Source organism: Phascolarctos cinereus, unplaced genomic scaffold (genome assembly GCF_003287225.1).
Source record: "Phascolarctos cinereus isolate Bilbo 61053 unplaced genomic scaffold, phaCin_HiC Scaffold_4;HRSCAF=312, whole genome shotgun sequence".
NCBI lineage: Eukaryota > Metazoa > Chordata > Mammalia > Diprotodontia > Phascolarctidae > Phascolarctos > Phascolarctos cinereus.
This window is the reverse complement of record NW_027555847.1, coordinates 358,870,122-358,887,699: the sequence shown is the minus strand read 5'-3', so window position 1 is coordinate 358,887,699 and position 17,578 is coordinate 358,870,122. Positions and strand designations below refer to the sequence as shown.

Sequence of the window (17,578 nt, the reverse complement as noted above, 5' to 3'; positions counted from 1 at the left end):
TTGTTCTCATCTGCCCATTCTGCCAGGGAAAGTCTTCACATGCTTGAGGTAGACGTTCCTCTAACTCACCAATTGCTTTGAGACCCATTGGTTACTCTCAACCTGGGTTAGCCCATCTGCAGAGACAGTTTTGCCAGGGTGTGGCCGCCACGCATTCTACAGCTTCTTAGAGTCACAGGGGGAGAATCGGGTGAGAGGTGGACACCAAAGGTGGAGGAGTAGCCCTGAAAAGTGGTGTATGGGGTGTTCAAGGAGGACTATCACATCTGGTGTGAGTAGAATAGTATATAACTTGAGTGTAGAGGATAGTGTAAGCTTGAATGGGTTCAACAAGGAGTAGAGATATGGAAGGGAGAAGAACATAACTGGAAAAGAGGTAAGAACTGAGAAGTGGAGGAATTGGAAGTCACTGTAAGAATGAAAAACAGGGCTAGGGGGTCATTGGGCAGAGGGAAAGCTGGAATGATAAAAGATTATGATCAAAATTTGAAAAAGCATTTCAGAGTTCATGACCACAGAAGTGGAACATATGGGTGATGACAACATCAAAGGTATATTCATGTTTCTGTGTAGCTAAAGTGGAATGGGTGAATGGGAAAGAGTGAATTGGGAAATTAGGGCACTTGAGGGAATATCATTATGTATGTTGTAGAAGAAATGGCTTCTAACTATTAACTTATATTAACATCTTATGAAACATGTAGTACAAGAAAAAAGACACAGTGATACAGTGGATAGAGATCTGGCCTTGGCATCAAGAAAACCTGGGTTCAGATTCTGCTTCTGATACACATTAATTACTCTCAGTGACCCAAGGCAACTGTTTACCTAGAGTGGACTAGAAATTCCCTATGATGATGAACTATAGTTCTAGGTGAAACAAACAAACAAAAACAACATAAAAATGTATGTTAATATAATCAGCACATCTTAGAGAGGTAGTAGCATGGCACCTAGGTGGTGCCATAGTGCATAGAATGCTAGGCCTGGAGTGGGGAAGACATCTTCCTGAGTTCAAATCTGGCTTTAGACACTTACTAGCTGTGTGACCGTGGGCAAGTCACTTTACCCTGTTTGCTGCAGTTTTCTCATCTGTAAAACGAGCTGGAGAAGGAAATGGCAAACTACTCAGGTATCTTTGCCAACCCCCCCAAAAAAACCCAACTCCAAATGGGATTAGGAAGAGTTAGATACTACTGAAACAACTGAAAAGCTTGGCAGGGTAATGTAGAGTGCTGGCCTTGGAGCCAGGAAAACCTGAGTTCAAATTCTGTCTTAGACATTTAAAAGCCATATCATCTTGGGTATGGCATTTAATCCCTTTAAGCCTCAGTTTCCTTACTGGTATAACGCTGATAACAATAACATCCACCTTCACCAGATTGTTATGAAGATTAAATATGATAATGTATGTAAAATTCTTTTCAAGTCTTAATATGTTCCATAAATACTAATTATTAGGATGATCATCATTCTTCAACAAGTCCTTTTCTCAGTCCTTGAGTCTAAATCATTTAGCACTGCTGACTCTCTTTCTGGGACTCTAAAGATAAGGATCTTTTATATCACTGCTCAGCCTTATCCCCTATCTCTACACTCAAACAGCCACCAAAGTAATTCCATTCGTTATCATTTATCTCCTAGAATACTTTAAAAGATTCTTCACTTCCAGACTCTCCCTTCTCCAATCCATCTTTCACCCAGCTGCTATAATTATATTCATTTCAGTTCATTGTCCATATCACTCCCCACTCAACATTTATCAGTGGATCCCTATTGCCTGTGGGAAAAAACCCCACAAACCTTAGCCTGACATTTAAGATTTGCTGCAATCTTGCTCCAAAAAACCTTCCTAGGGATATTTCCATCATTCACTTTCCCTCACAATGTTTCATCTTAACCGAAATATTACCTTTTGCCCAATCTTGTGCTATGTCCTCTTTTTTCCAACCCCAGAGGCTTATTCAATGCAATTTTCTTCCATTTTACACAACAAAATATAAGCACAATGTTATTTTAAATTCTGCAAAAATATAAAACTCGGAACAGGGCTTTTCATGTATAGACTATGCTATGTATTTTTCTAGACTGTGAGATGCCTAAAACACATTCCCTCCAAATTTGTGCTTCTTAAAATCCTCTTTCTTCAAGGAGTCCCCCAGACCAGGGGCCACCTTCCCCTATGAAGCCTTCCCTGAGCCTCCCCAGCTCACCTCCCTCATCCCCACTTCAGCTGGAAGGATTCTTTATCTTCTCAAATATTCCCAGGCCTTCTGTTTGGGTCTTTCCTTGGCTTTGATCACATCCTACCTTGTATGATACTTATTGGAGTATATGTCATATTCCCCAACTGGATGGCAAGCTCTTTCCCCATGGGAATTGCACAATTTTTTTTTTCTTGACTATATCCTTAGTATTCTAGCACCAAGTCTTCTATGTAGTAGGCACTTGTTAAATACTTATCAAATTACACTGAATTCATACACAGTCTGATCCATAAAACTTATTTCTAATTGATTTTTCTTGCTGTGAACTTTTTAGTACATATTAATCTGGTCTGTTCATGATTTGAATCCACCTCTGGGTTTCCTAGCTTTAATAAGATAGCTTTTGACTAATCCTGCCTGGAACGGGCCTCTAACCCTACTTTTCAATCATCTGCACACCATGAAGCCATCATGTACATACCTCCCCCTCCCACCTGAAATGAGCTTTCATCTTTCAGTCAACCTTCTTTCGGATTGACAGATACCAATAAAATAAATATATCTGGATAGAAATAAATAAGACCACAACTCAGCCTGTGTCCACATACAGTTCAAACAACTATCTGAACTTACTTCTTTTAGTTGGTGTCATGGGACCCCAAATCCACTTGCTTAACTAAATTTGAACCACACCCCAAGACATAAAAAAAATCTCCAAACATGATTTATTACTTTTGGAGGCTCAGCAAACACCATTTAGATGCACAACCTCCCTCCAATAAAAAATGAATTTATCTGTTAAGTAAATAAGTCCTTAGGCTAAGGAGAGACTTGTCCAATCAAGCATACTCTACTAATTTTTTGATCTTTGACAGCTATTGGTCAATTTACTTGTTCAACCAATAGGTATTGCCACTGTAAGCAAGGCACTGAGCTGAATGCTTTGGGGCATGGGGACAACAAGAAGATGTCCTGGCCCTCAAGGACATTTAATCTTGTAGGGGAGGTAAGACAGGTACTCTTGAATAACCTAGGCTGTGCACAGGCATTCAGAAGGTGGAGAATATTATGAAGGGAAAAGTAACTGGTCCTAAGAAAAACAGGAAAGTGTTAGGTGGTAGAAATTTAGGACTTATCAAGTCACTTTATAGCCTTGTCCTTCAATGCTATTTTTAATACTCATTTCTTGAAGATCAAGATATTCTAGAGGTAGGGTTGGGGAAAAATACACTTATCACACAACAAAAATGACTAATACATGAGGTGCTGGGCTTTTGTTTTTCATTTTCTTTGAGTCAGATGGTTCAGTGGTTAGAACTCTAGCCTTGGGATCAAGAAGCCTTGCATTGGAATTCTGCCTCAGATATTTACTAGCTGTTAAAGTTACTTAACCTTCCTCAGCCTAAATTATCTCATCCGTAAAATGGGGAGTAATAATTGTACTTACTTCACAGTGTTGTAAGAATCAAACAATATAAAATTAAAATGCATTGCTAAACCTTATAGCACTGTATAAATGCTTGCTACTATTCTTTTCTTTTTCCTCTGAGGATCATAGTAAAATAGTGTAGAAGATACAGCTATAAACATGATTAATTATCTACTAATCAAGGGGAAAAAAAACCCAGGTGTTCTTGCAGGAGTGGAGGTGCGTTGCCATGGAACACAATTCCTATTTAGGACCCATTAGCTTTTTCATTGTAATTAGTAGAGCTTCCTTTCTCCTTATAAGGGGCAGAAAAGCTGGTCCATTTCAAAAGACTGATCTGATTTAAAATGCTTAATGCTTAATTGGAGAGCATTTCTGTGGGAAGATTTAATGTCCTTGTTCTCAAGATGCTCTGACAACAAGGAACTAGAGAGGCATGTAGAAAGAACAAAGTATCTACAAGATCCGTGGGTTATCAGTTTGTACTCTGATCCACTGCTTTGGAAGTTCCTTGAAAACATCATGATAGAATGCTGAACCTGGAGTCAGGAAGATTTGGGTTCAAATCCTGCCTTGGACAATTACTAGCTGAATTACCCTAGGCAATTTACTTAACCTCTCTGGCCATAACCTCAATTGTACGAAGTAAGGGGGTCAGACTACATCACCTTTAAGGTCTTTGAAACTCTAGATTTATGTTCCTACATAGTAGAAAGAGCACAGACCTGGGATGCAGAAGAACATAGGGAATTCACTATCTCCCAATGCAGCCCATTCCACTTTTGGATTGCTATTCTTAAAAAAGAAACCATCCATTAGAGAAGCAGACAATTTCTTATTCAGTCTTCTTTCTCACTAAAGGCTTGTGTTTGATTGCTGTTACACTCATAAGAAAAAAAGAAAGTTTAATATTTTTAAATTTAAAGCCTAAAAAATTAATCTTTAAAGAATGATGCTCAGTTCTTAGTCATCAATGGTTGAGAGTAGATTGATTATTCATTGGAAGTAAGCCACAGATCCTTCTATAGTTGAATAGTCATCCTAAAGCAAAAAGTATGCTTTTTTCCCTTGCTATTGGTTAGTTTTCATATATATATTTTATCTTGTATGAGGAAATGGACTATGTCTAACATTTATGTCTTCAGCCTCTAACACAGTGCCTTATACAAAGCAGGAGTTCAACAAATGTTTATTTATGAAGCTATTGCTGTTGATGAGAGAGGACCCAGGTTTGAATCTTAACTCTACCTACAATAATAACTATTTGGCTTTGCAAAAAATCACCTAATCTCTATGGGCCTCAGTTTTCTCATCTATAAAATGAGTGAATTGGACTAGATTATATCTAAAGCATATCTGGTTTTAATTCCTATGATTCTGTAACTGATCTTAAAATCAACTCAATGCAACAAATTTGTTTTAATGAATGTCAGACACAAACATTGGAGAGAATAATTTGTTAAATATTTAATGTGTGTAGAATACTGTGCTAAGCACTAAGAGAAAAAATGTTTAGGTAAGACACAGACCCTGTCCTTGGGGATCTTAAAGTCTGAAGACAATATATGTAAAAGTTCTTGCAAACCTAAAAGTGCTTTTATAAATGTTAGCTATTTTTTCTGATACAGGGACATGACACATACAGAAATGACTGCAAATTAATACATGTGAGACATGCAAAGAAAGTGCTATGTGAGGTCTATGGGCTTCACTTTCTTTCTGGAAAAATCCTAGATCATAGAATTAAAAGGATGGCTTGTGAACATTTAGAAAGGGAAGCAGTGATCACTAAAAGCCAGTGCGATTTCTTCAAGAAAGGTCATTCCAGACTAACCTCATTTCCTCTTTTGACAGGGTAACTAGACTGGTAGATCAATTTAATACTACATTATATTGTATTTAAATTTCGTCAAAGCATTTGACAGTCTTTCATATTGATTGACAAGATGGAGAAGATGGGGGGCTGGACAATAGCATGATTAAGTGCATTTGGAATTGTTTGAATGAGTGAAACCAAAGACTATTATTTCCAGGGTTCCTGAACTATTTAACATTTTTTATCAATGACCTGGGTAAAGGAGTAGATGGAATGCTTGTCATATACATAAGTGACAAATAGCTGAGAGAGATAGCCAATGCATCGGATAACAAAGTTAGGATCCTAGGACATGAAGATTAGTTCAGATGGAAAGAATATCAGCATGGTCTTCCAGCACCTAACAAATTCAACAAACACATTTTAGTGCATGATCATATGTGGGCAATAAGTGCCTTGAACACAATGGACATTAATAAACATTTATTGAATTTGTTTGGTGGAGACTAAGGGACCAAATTGAGAAAGATAAAATTTAATAGGCATACATGTGAAGTTCTCTGCAATATACAATACCACCATAAACATAAAGTATAATCAATTTCACAAATAACAAATCCGAGAGGCACAGTCATATGAGAAAGTAAATTGGTTTCAGAAAATTGTAGGCTCCATATGAATTAAATGCAACACAGCAGCCTCCAAAACTAAATTTAGGCTTTATGAAAGGAAACCTAGACTGTATAAAGAAGTTATTCTGTTGCACTCTGCCTTTTCAAGGATACATCTTGAGTACTGTGTTCAGTTCTAAAGAGAAGCTGGAACATGCCCAGAAAAGTATGAGCAGGATGGTGAGAAGAGGGAAAGATCAAGCATTAAAAAGACTGATTGAAGCTACTCAAGATTTATAGTCTGGATAAGATAAGGCTTTCATACATAAAATGAATTAGATTTATTCTTCCCCAGCACACAGAAGTAGGAGCAATGAGTATAAGTTGTAGAAAGGCAGATTTAGGCTTGATGTAGAGAGAAAATTCCTAGCAATTAGTACTATCCTAAAGAGGAATGGGTTTCCTTGGGCTTGAAGCTAGCAAATGTTGAGTGCCCACTTCTCAACAGTTATCACAGAGGGGATCACATGGTCACATGTGATTGGACCAGAAAGCCTTTGAGATTCTAAAAGACATACATGAACTGATGCAAAGTGATGCGCACATTCTTCTTGGGTTTTTTTGTCTGTGTTTTCTTTTATAATATAACTAATATGGAAATATGTTTTTGATGATTGCACATGATAATCTGTATCAAATTGCTTATCTTCTGAATGAGGTGGAGGGGGAAGGAGGAAGAGAATTTAGAACTCAAAATTTTTTAAAGATGTTAAAAATTATTTTTACAAAATCAAATGTTAAAAATTGTTTTTACATGTGATTGGAAAAAATAAAACATATCAACAAAAAGAGATCCCTTCCAAATCTTAGATTGTATTACTGGGAAAATCTCAGATTTTCTACTTACTGTCTATATGACTTGGAATAAGCCATCTAACCTTACTAGATCTCTGTCTCCTCATTAATGAAGGTTTGGACTAAATGATAACTAAAGTGGCATCCAGCTTCACATTGTGTGATCCCAGGGATGTATTAAGATGAGGACAAAGAAAAGATATAAAATGTTCTCAGAAAATTAGAAGGAGAAAGATCATTCTCAGCCAAGGGAATCAGGGAAGTCTTTACAAAGAAAGTGATACCTAAAGTAGCCCAGAAGATTAAAATTCTCCTGCTAAGTAGTTTTCCAGAAATCTGCAAGGCTTTGCCTACCACATTACTTTGTGATTCATACTTACCAAATAATTACACCCAGACCACAGCCATACTCTATTTTATATACGTATTTCACTCCCTAGGGAGACATTGTTTTCAATTGTATATTGTTGCAGAAACTGATACTATAACCATGGAAAATCCTAATTTCTACTGTACGTTGCTTTCTGGACAATGGGTTCTTATGAGCTGAGACACAACATTATTCAATGTTACCTGGGTGGACAATTCCTTTCATAGCATTTCTTTTGCCTGCCATTAGGCTGGGTTTCAGGGTCACAAAATGTAGCTCTGACCATGCCTTTCCCCTTCTTCATACAGCGGGCAGTCTGGCGGCGAATACCTAAGAAACAGGCAGAATGACTCACATATATTGAAAACTGCATTAAATCTGAAACAATTCTATTCTACATCTAGCAAACAAATATGGGCATAGCAGGCTGCCATGCTTGTGGCTAACAAGAAGACTCTCTTTATTGATGGAAATATGCTTGTTCTCAAATCACAAGAGTGTATAAACCTTTACAACAGGGATGACAAATGACATTTCTAATTTATGACCCTAATGATAGAGCCAAAGTTCTGAGTTGGTCCCCTGGGGTATAACTGCAGTCTATCTCAGATAAATTAGCTATGTAAACACATAATGGCTAACACTTCCAAACAAACACAGAATTTGGATGAGAAAAAAATAGATATTATTCCCAGTCACATGTTCCAATAAAGTGGCTACCAAGCAGGGAAATGAACTGCAGAATCCCATGTGGGTTCTTAAAAGTTTTGGTCCTGGCTATGAATATTTAAGTGGCTATTTAAATCAACAAAACAAGTAAAAGTCTTGTCCCAGGTACCATGGGGGAATACAGAGAGGAATAAAATGTACTTCCTAAGTTTTATCAAGGAATTGATCTCTCTCATTCCATGACATGTCCCCCCCCAAGTTGTTAGTGCTCCTTCCCTCCTCAAACTACCTTGAATTTGCCTATGTACATATTATATATATTCCTCTACACCAATGGAATGTAATCTCCTTGAAGGCAGCTTGTTTCTTTTTTTGTCTATGTCCTTAATGTCTAGAATGGTGTCTGGATAGAGAAGGTATTTCATAAGTTCTTGGTGAGTTAAATCATAGACCTAGAAGATCTTAGAGTTTTAGTGAACTACAAGTTCAAAATGAATTAGCTATGTGATAAAAAAAAAAGTAAACCCAATTTTAGGCTGTTTTAAAAGGGGACAACCCAGCTGCCAAAGGAAAAAAAAACTACAAACTCATGCAAAGATATTTTTCTATTTTTTTGCCTCCTTTCTGATTGAATTTTGTTGATTTTATTAATGCAAATGTTTTTCCATTTCATGTCAGTTAAATCAGTTGTTTTATCTTTTGTGTTTATTGCTTTCTCTTATTTGGCAAAGAAGTCTCTGACTAATCGTAGCTGCAGAAATTCCCTGAGGTGGTTCTCTTCTAATTTTTTGGTGGTAGGACTATTAGGATTCAGTTGTATATCTATTTGACTTTGTTGCGGCATGTGGCATAATATGTTGATTTAAACCTAATTTCTGCCAAACTGCGTTCCAGTTTTCCTATCAGTCCTTATTGAATAGGGAATTCATTCCCAATAATTTATATTCTTGGATTATTGGGTTGTTGAGTTCCATTATTTCTTTTTCATTTATCTATTTGTTCCACTGGTCTATTTTTCTATTTCTTAACAAGTACCAAATGTATACTCAATTTTTCTCTCTTATTTACTTAACAGAAATACTCTTTGAGGCTAAAAATGTTTCTATCTCATGATTAATGGGATTTGGATCAAATACATTTTCAACTAAGAACCAATTATATAAGTTATTTTTAATTTCAAGAATGAACCAAGGGAATCATAGAATGTTGGAGGTCATGCATACCAACCTTAAATCCCAAGCAGGAATCTCATTTACAACATCCTCAGTGAGTTGTCAGTAAGCTGTACAAAATTTCCAGTGACCAGAACTGTCTCATAAAGCTGCCCATCTTACAGCAAAGTGACTCTACTTGTCAGAAAGTTGGTTTCTAACATTGTGATAAAAATCTACTTTCCTGTAGCTTCTAGTCATCAATCTTAGTTCATTGTTGTTGAAATTTTGCTTTTGAGAAACTTCCATCTCTCTTCCATCCTGCATTTTGTTGTTTCTACTCTTGGAATCATGCCTTTGCACACTTCAGACTCTACCATCCTAAAATCTCAGAGGCTTCGTCAGAGACAAAGATGACACTGCTGACTCAGTAGAATATGCTCTTTGAATTATTTTTCCAGCAGCGATGGTGGATTTGTGTTAACCAATCTACACTCTCTTACTTGATACCTGCTGTGGCTAGTGGCAAGCATCTCTAGGAGGACTGGCTGGGGTTAGCTGTAGTCTGTGACTAGGCTATGAAGCAAAGTTCTTCAGCTCACATAGTGATCAAACCAACCCCATCATTAACACTGCTTTAGCTAATTGAACTAAAGGCACATTCATAAGGAAAATGCAAAATGTTTCACCCTATCTCCCCTATTCTTCATTTTCTTCTTTTTTTTTTTACTTCCTCCTCCTCACCACTAGTATTACAACAACCAACTACTGAGTATCTACTAGTACAGAAGGCACTGTGTTAGGCACCATGGGTGTTAAGAGGTATGAGTTATGGTTCCTAACGCCAGGGAAACTTGCAATCTAGCAATATGAAATATTATATACGATGGTCCCAATTTTATGTGTATTTGTTACTGTGATATGAATCATAGAGAGGATGTCATCTAAATTGGTTCAGGGAGTATTCACAATGGAAAAAAAAAACACCTCAGATTTTTGAGATGCTTAAAGTGGTGAAGTGTATGGTATGAGGCAGTGTGGAAATACACTGGACTTAGAATCTAGACACTTAGGTTTGAATCTTAACTCTGATGTTGTCAGGGTGATCATGGTGAAGACCCTTACCCACTCTAACCTGGGGTGAATGGGATCATGATTACTAACAGAAGGAGGCAAAAATGTGTAATTCTTCTCCTGATTCTGTTTTCTCTGGTAAAGAGAAAAAACAGCACAATGTTGTTCAGTCATGTCTAACTCTTTGTGACTCCATTTTGGGAGTTTGCTTGGCAAAGATACTGCAATGGTTTGCCATTTCCTTCTCCAGCTCATTTTATAAATGTGGAAACTGAGGCAAACAGTGTTAAGTGACTTGCCCAGAGTCACATAGTTAGTAACGTATCTGAGGCCAAATTTGAACTCAGGAAGATGAGTCTTCCTGACTCCAAGCCTGGTGCTCTATTCACTTAGCCACCTAGCTGCCCTTAATAAATGTTTATTGATTCATTAATTCACAAAAAAAGTGGTTATCAAAGAACAAAAATTAATAAAAGAGAACTGATACCCATGATAAGTTAGGAGACAATAAGAAGGATGGGCAATCCCTTTCCTCAAGGAACTCATATTTCAATGGGGTGGTGAGAAAAGAAATACCACCACCTATGGGATGAAGATAATACTTTTAATACCTGTTTCACAGGATTATTGTAAAATATGTTGTGGACCTTAAAAAATTATAAAAATAATTTTTTTTATTAGACAGAACATGGAAGCCTGCCACTGCTTCTTAACAACTTTAAGGTCTGATATGGAACTCCAGCTTTTCAGAAAAGATAAAGTTTTTCTCCTCTTATCTCTTTGATAGACTCCTGAATGTGTCTTTGTAGGGGATTTATAAGGTGAGCTTTGGATAGAGCCTCTTGTAGAGTATAGCTTTCTTGCTAGATGTTATTCCTCATTTTCTTAAAACAATTAAGGCAATGTACTAGATGATGTTTTCCTGAAAAAATTATACATAAATTAAATTTTTATATTCAAATCAAATTTTCCTATTTACTTTTATGATAATTTTAGAGAGGTATTCCCTTAGGGATAATTCTGGCCCCTGGCATAACAAAAAAGACCAGGAAAACAGCCAACATTTGGGAAGCAAATATTTAGAAGAAAATTGATCTAATTTCTTATATGTTTATAATACTTCACAAAATCTGTTTATTCATCAGTGAACTCATGGCCTTGGCAAAATCATTTCTCCTCTGGGGTCACAGTTTCCTTACCTGTAACATTAGGGGTTTGAACTGGGTGGTCTCTAAGGTTCCTCCCAGATCCCAAATCCTTTGACCCTTTGACCCTTTGATTTCTTTTTTCTTTTTTTTCTTTTTTTTTTTTTTTTGGCTAGGCAATGGGGTTAAGCGACTTGCCCAGGGTCACACAGCTAATAAGTGTTATGTGTCTGAGGCTGGATTTGAACTCAGGTCCCCCTTAATCCAGAGCCGGTGTTCTACCCACTGCGCCACCTAGATGCCCCCCAACCCTTTCATTTCTTAATATACATGGTGGCCCCAAAGTATTAGTGCTGTTTTGAGCTACTAATGCTTAAAATTGTACTAAGATTTTGAGGCGACACTGTACAGTGCTGTATAAGTTTCTGTGGCTATCACTTGGTAATCAGCCTTCTGGTGATGAATCTCTAAAAACTTAGCTAAGTCAGTCTTTGAATGACAGACAACCTGTCATTGGATCTCCAGATGAAAATTTTCCAGCTTAGTAAAACTGCTAAGCTCAGAGCTGTTCTCCACTGACATATCTATGAACATACCTCAGGTCACTTCCATGATGCAAAAGTCATCAGCACAGGATCATACTGGAAATGTAGCAAGTGCAAATACTGCAAGGGTTCTAACTCTCACTCTGGGGAGAGTAACTCTGACTCCTCCCTTTTCTTTTCTTTTTTAAAATTTTATTACTTTTTCTGTGTTACATTTTAAGTTCAAGATGCATGTGTGTGTGTGTGTGTGTGTGTGTGTGTGTGTGTGTGTGTGTGTGTGTGTTGGTCCTTTCTCTGGCGATGGATAGCGTCTTCCTTCATAGGTCCTTTGTCAGTGATCTGAATATTTATAATATTTTTATAGCTTAGTCATTCACAGTTATTTGGACAACATTGCTGTTATTGCATGCAATATTCTCTTGGTTCTACTCATTTCACTCTTCATTATTTCAATAACAAGTCTTTCCAAGCTCCTGCCTTTTCTAGAAACTCCAAAAAGTAATCCTGAGTAATATCCCAACTGCCATGAGGGATAGAAGAACAACTAGGGAGACAGTGGGGTGATCTCTCAAATCTCCAAACCCAATGATATTTGTTGGTATCGTTAGCAGATCTGTTTCCCAGATTCTGGAAGAGAAAGGAGTCACGTGACAATGTCTCACCATAAGCAAATGTGGAGTTGACAATAAAGCCTCATTTGGAAGGTTCAGGGAGAAAGAACTATACTCTCTAGGAATATCTTGTATGAGATTTAGGCTTATAGGGACTGTATAGAGAAAAGATTAAAAATAATAGAGGTGTAATTTTTTTAGCTGTAAAAACTCACTCAGGACACATCTCCAAATGGGATGGTGTTAGCAAAATGCTCCTTTGATAAAGATGAGTTCTAACAACTGAAGGAAAACCTCATTAACACACTGTGAAGGACCATGAATGGATCAAATGCTGAGCAGATGGAATGAGAATGGAGTGGGACAAAAACAGGAGCTACAGAGGATAGATGGAATGAATAGCAGAGTGGTAGATTCGGAAGTAAGGGAGCTAGGATCAAATTCTGGCTCTGACACTTATGATCTATATGACCTTAACCTCTGTGGTTCTGTTTCCCCATGCGGGGTTGAAGTTGATTAATTCTAAGGTCTTTCTATCTCTATGATCCCATGGACCTACTAGGAGCTAAGGAGAGCAGTCACACAGATATAAGGAAGGACAAAGACTGGAAACACTGATGGAGAACAGCACTTAGTTACACTTGCTAAGGATGATGGGAGGCAAAAGCTTGTGATAGTGAGTGATGTTGCTCAAATGAAGGGTCCATGCAGGAAAGCAGTGATATGAGGAAATAATCCTGCCCAAGCTATGGTTGGAACCTTATTCAGGACAGTATGCATGGATACTGTTCCCTAAACCCACCTTCCCTTTTACTGTGGAAGGCAACACCATCTTCCCCGTCCCTCAGGATCACAACCTAGGAGTCATCTTGGATTCCTTAGTATCTCTCACCCCCTATATCCCAGTTGTTGCCAAGACCCACTGATTTCACCTTTGCAACTTCTCTTAAAAATCTCCCCTTCTCTTCTTTAACACTGCTACCACCCTATTATAGGCCATCACTTTATGCCTAAAGTATTGTAGTAGCTTGCTGGTGGGTCTGCCTGCTTCAAGTCCCTCCCCAATCCAATCCATCCTCTATTTGGCCAAAAAGTGATTTTCCTAAAGCCAAGCCCAACATTCTCATACCTTATTCAATGAACTCCAGTAACTCCCTACTGCCTTCAGGATCAAATATAAAATTTTGGGGCATTCAAAGCCCTTCATAAGATAGTCTCTGCCTACCTTCCTAGTTTTCTTACATTTTACTGCCCACCAGTCAGTCCAGTGACATTGGCCTTCTTGTTGCTTCAGAACAAGACACCCCATCTCTCAGCTCCAGGCATTTTCTCTGGTTATCGCCAATGCCTGAAACACTTTCTCCCCCCTAAATTCTACCAACTGACTTCCCTGACTTCCTTTAAATTCCATATAAAATTCCATTTTTTTTTCAGGAAGCCTTTCCCAATCCTTTTTAATTATAGTGCCTTCCCTCTGTGGATTATTTCCTTTTTACCCTGTATGTAGCTGGTTTGTATATATTTGCTCATATGTTGTCTCCCTGACTAGACTGTGAGCTCCTAGAGGGCGAGGACTGTCTTTTGCCCCTTTTTGTAAGCCTAGCATTTAGCATAGTGCCTGGCACATAGTAGGTGCTACATAAAGCAGGGAATTATGAACCAGCTGATAGTGGAAATTTATTCACTCATGTATTTTCTACCTTGTGAAGTAAAGGCTATTCAATATAAATACAAATGGTGATAGGAAATGAAAGGAATGATTCAGGTCTGCTTATCTGTGCTTTACAAAGTACCTTCCTAGTTATGATTCTATGAGGCTGGTAATGCAAGTGTTATTAGTCCAATTTTACAGATAAAGAAATGGATTAGGGTTTAGTAACTTGCTTAAGGTCACACAGGTATGGCATATCTGAGCTAGGGCTCTAATTTAAGACTTCTGGCTCTAAATCCATTGTTCTTTCTGGTCCACCTGACTGCCTCTTCCAGTGTCATCAGCTTCCAAGTCCTCTAACTGTGAAAAGTACACTTCCAAGGGCAACCACAGTGTGTGTACCTTCCATGGTAAGCCTCCTTCTGATCCTATGCTTTCCCAGCCATGGTTTTTTTTTTCCTAGCACATGTGACATGGACTTTGGCAGGTGCTCTATGTATTAAAACAGGATGCTAAACAAAATCAGCCTCTAGTTTGTAACTGAATCACAGCCATAAAGAAATATAAAGAAAACTAAGCCTAGAGTCACTCTATGTGAACTCTCTCTTTAATTTGGAAGCCACATTTAATCCAATTTACAGAGATGATAATGGATTTCAGGCTTATTATAAATATAATGGGCTTAAACTGTTTCCCTAAAAAGGTTCCCTTTCCTAGCCATTATTATATTGGTCATACATTTTAAATAGAGAACAATTTTTCGTTTGGTCAACAGTTGTTCTAGTGTTCTCACTATATTTGCATCTATTTTATGTAGTTGCAGTACATAAATAACCCATGAGTGTAGTACTGAGTCAAAGGTCTTACTATATTTTAAAAAGACAGAATAAATTAAATGAAATAATGTGACAAAAAGATCAAATGATATTATGTCTGTAATGCATCTAGTACAGTATGTGGAACATAGTGAATACTTAATGCATGGCTGTTCTTTGAGTTAGCTTTTCTCAGCAATACAATGATCCAAGACAACTTTGAAGGATTTATGATGAAAAATACTATCCATCCCCAGAGAAGGAACTGTTGGTGCTTGAATACAGATTGAAACACACTTTTTTAAACTTCATTTTTCTTGAATTTTTTTTCGTGTCTATGTTTTCTTTCATAATATGACTGTTATGGATATATTTTGTGTGACTACATATGTAAAACCTGTATGAAATTGATTGCCTTCTCAATTGGGGGGCGGTAGAGAGAAAAGGAGGAAGGGAGAGAACTTGGAACTCAAAGTTTTAAAAACAAATGTTAAAATTGTTTTTACGTGCAACTGGGGGGAAATAAAATACTAAATAAAAGCTTAAAATGCCTATTCTTCTCTTATAAATGGTATAATGTTTTTGGGACTTACTGCATTGATGAGTTGCTTTTTATACTTTGGGAATTTTTTTTTTGGGGCACACCACATTTGCTCCTCAGTCAATACATTCTTGTTTTAAAAAGGTTTATAGTTGTGAATTGTTTGTATGCAATACAGGGCATAATTGGCATATTTTGGGGGTGGGAATCACTAGTGGCCTTGTCTTTTTGAAATAGATATATGATACCTTCTATTAGGAAAGGTGGAGTTAGGTTTCCATCCAAAAGGAAGCTGGTAAAATGCCCTGTTAATTCATATGCCACTGGAAGCAATTTAAGCTTCTAATTACTGATCATATCTGGCCTTTCAGATGCTCCGATTTTACAGAGAATTTTTATCACCATTCCCTCATCTAAATGTCTTGGTATTTATCATATTATCATATGAATGGTGCAAAAACTTTCCATTTCTCATTTGAGCCAACTTACATTTTTTTTGTGAGATTTCTCAACTCCATATAGATTAGAATTTCTTAATTTTTGTGTATGTACAGACCCCCTTTGGCAGCCTCATGAATCGTCTGATGCCTTTCTCAGAATAATGGTTTTTAAATGCATAAGATAAAATCTCTTGCAAAGGAAAGCAATTACATTAAAATCCAGTCATCAAAATATCTTTTATTCTTTGATGTTTACTGAGCCAGGTTAAGAACCCTTGCTATAGATGATTTGGCATTTTTGACATCTTCCTTCTTTGGAGGTTCTGATTTCTTCACTTCTCGAATCTCTGTAGTAAAATTCTTGATTGGTGTCAAACTATTTATTTTGTTCTTTTTGCTACTTGGACTACTTGCATTATATTAGTCTTTTGATTTCTGATTTCAATTGCTGATTGCATTAATTTAGAATTTCTGGTTGCTATTGTTTGCCAGATTTCTTTCTTAATGCTTCTTTTTTATTGCCTTTAATTGAGCAACAAGGTATTCATATTTTCTACTGTAGGTGTCAACTAGATATAGATGTCATCTTCAAGTGTCTTTTTGACAGCTCTCCTGTAGCTCTTTCATGGTGGTATTTGACACCTCTCCTACGAGGCTATGCCTTAGTAGCTGTATAATGATGCCTATGGTTCTTACTGTGACAACATATCTAGCTGTGTGCAGATCTTAGATGTTATCATACTTTCTACCAAATACTGTGGAATTACAGATATTTCATGATGCTCATAGCCAGGGATGTGATAGTAAATGTTTAACAAATGTATACAGTTAACACTTTCAACTTTAATCTTCATTATTAACACTTTTGCCATCACTTTAAGTCTATTAACAAGTTGATAAATCAAGCTCTGATCTGTAGAATTTGTGTATTTCTGAGCGATAAATATCACAATGAAAATTTGACAATTGGTGAAAGTATGAGCTGACTCTAATACACCACTGTTTATAGCGGATGTCAACTTTTTAAAGTTACTATTTCAGTATAATAGATCTGATAGTTGGGTTTATGCCTTGGAAAGGGCATTTTGGAATTCTGGTCTAAGTATTCCCATCTCCTTTTCAAAGTCATTTGAGTCATTGATGATGTTTTTTCTTTCATATCATTATTTAGGTATGATTCTGGCATTTGATTAAATGAAAATTTCAATGACCTCAGGTTCTTCAAATTTTCCCTCTTCAAATTTTAGCTGCTCTTTGATCTTATCTCATATTTTGTCTAATCTAGGGTTGGGGAAAATTTTTTGTTTTGTTTTTCAAGACTGTCATTCACTGGTCAGCAATATGTTGTGTGATATAAAATTGACAGTACCATTAACAAAAAGCAGGATAAACTTCTTGCTCATGTCTGATGAGGTGTGTTTCTACTTTTGCTATTATAGTACTGGCACATAATGCAAGTATGCCTACCTTCAGTTAGTTACATGTTCAGGGTGTTTTGCATTCTTTAATGATCAAAGTCATCTGCAAGGAAACATTTTCAGTAGGTGGAATATTGGTATTTCTGTTTTATTCTAGTGTAGCTTGCTTTTTGGTGAAACCAGAAAGAGCATTTGAAGTAACAAATGAATGAATGAATAAATGAATGAAT

General features: G+C 36.9%; 1 protein-coding gene across 2 annotated transcripts in view; it reads right to left on the bottom strand.

The window, feature by feature from the left end:
- ADAMTS12 (ADAM metallopeptidase with thrombospondin type 1 motif 12) overlaps positions 1 to 17,578 on the bottom strand; it is a 534,685-nt gene that overhangs the window by 89,938 nt on the left and 427,169 nt on the right. For both annotated transcript variants that reach the window (XM_020995368.2, XM_020995376.2), the window contains exon 17: positions 7,492 to 7,618. In XM_020995368.2, coding sequence (XP_020851027.1) covers positions 7,492 to 7,618 — 127 coding nt within the window. The remainder of the gene's footprint in view (positions 1 to 7,491; positions 7,619 to 17,578) is intronic.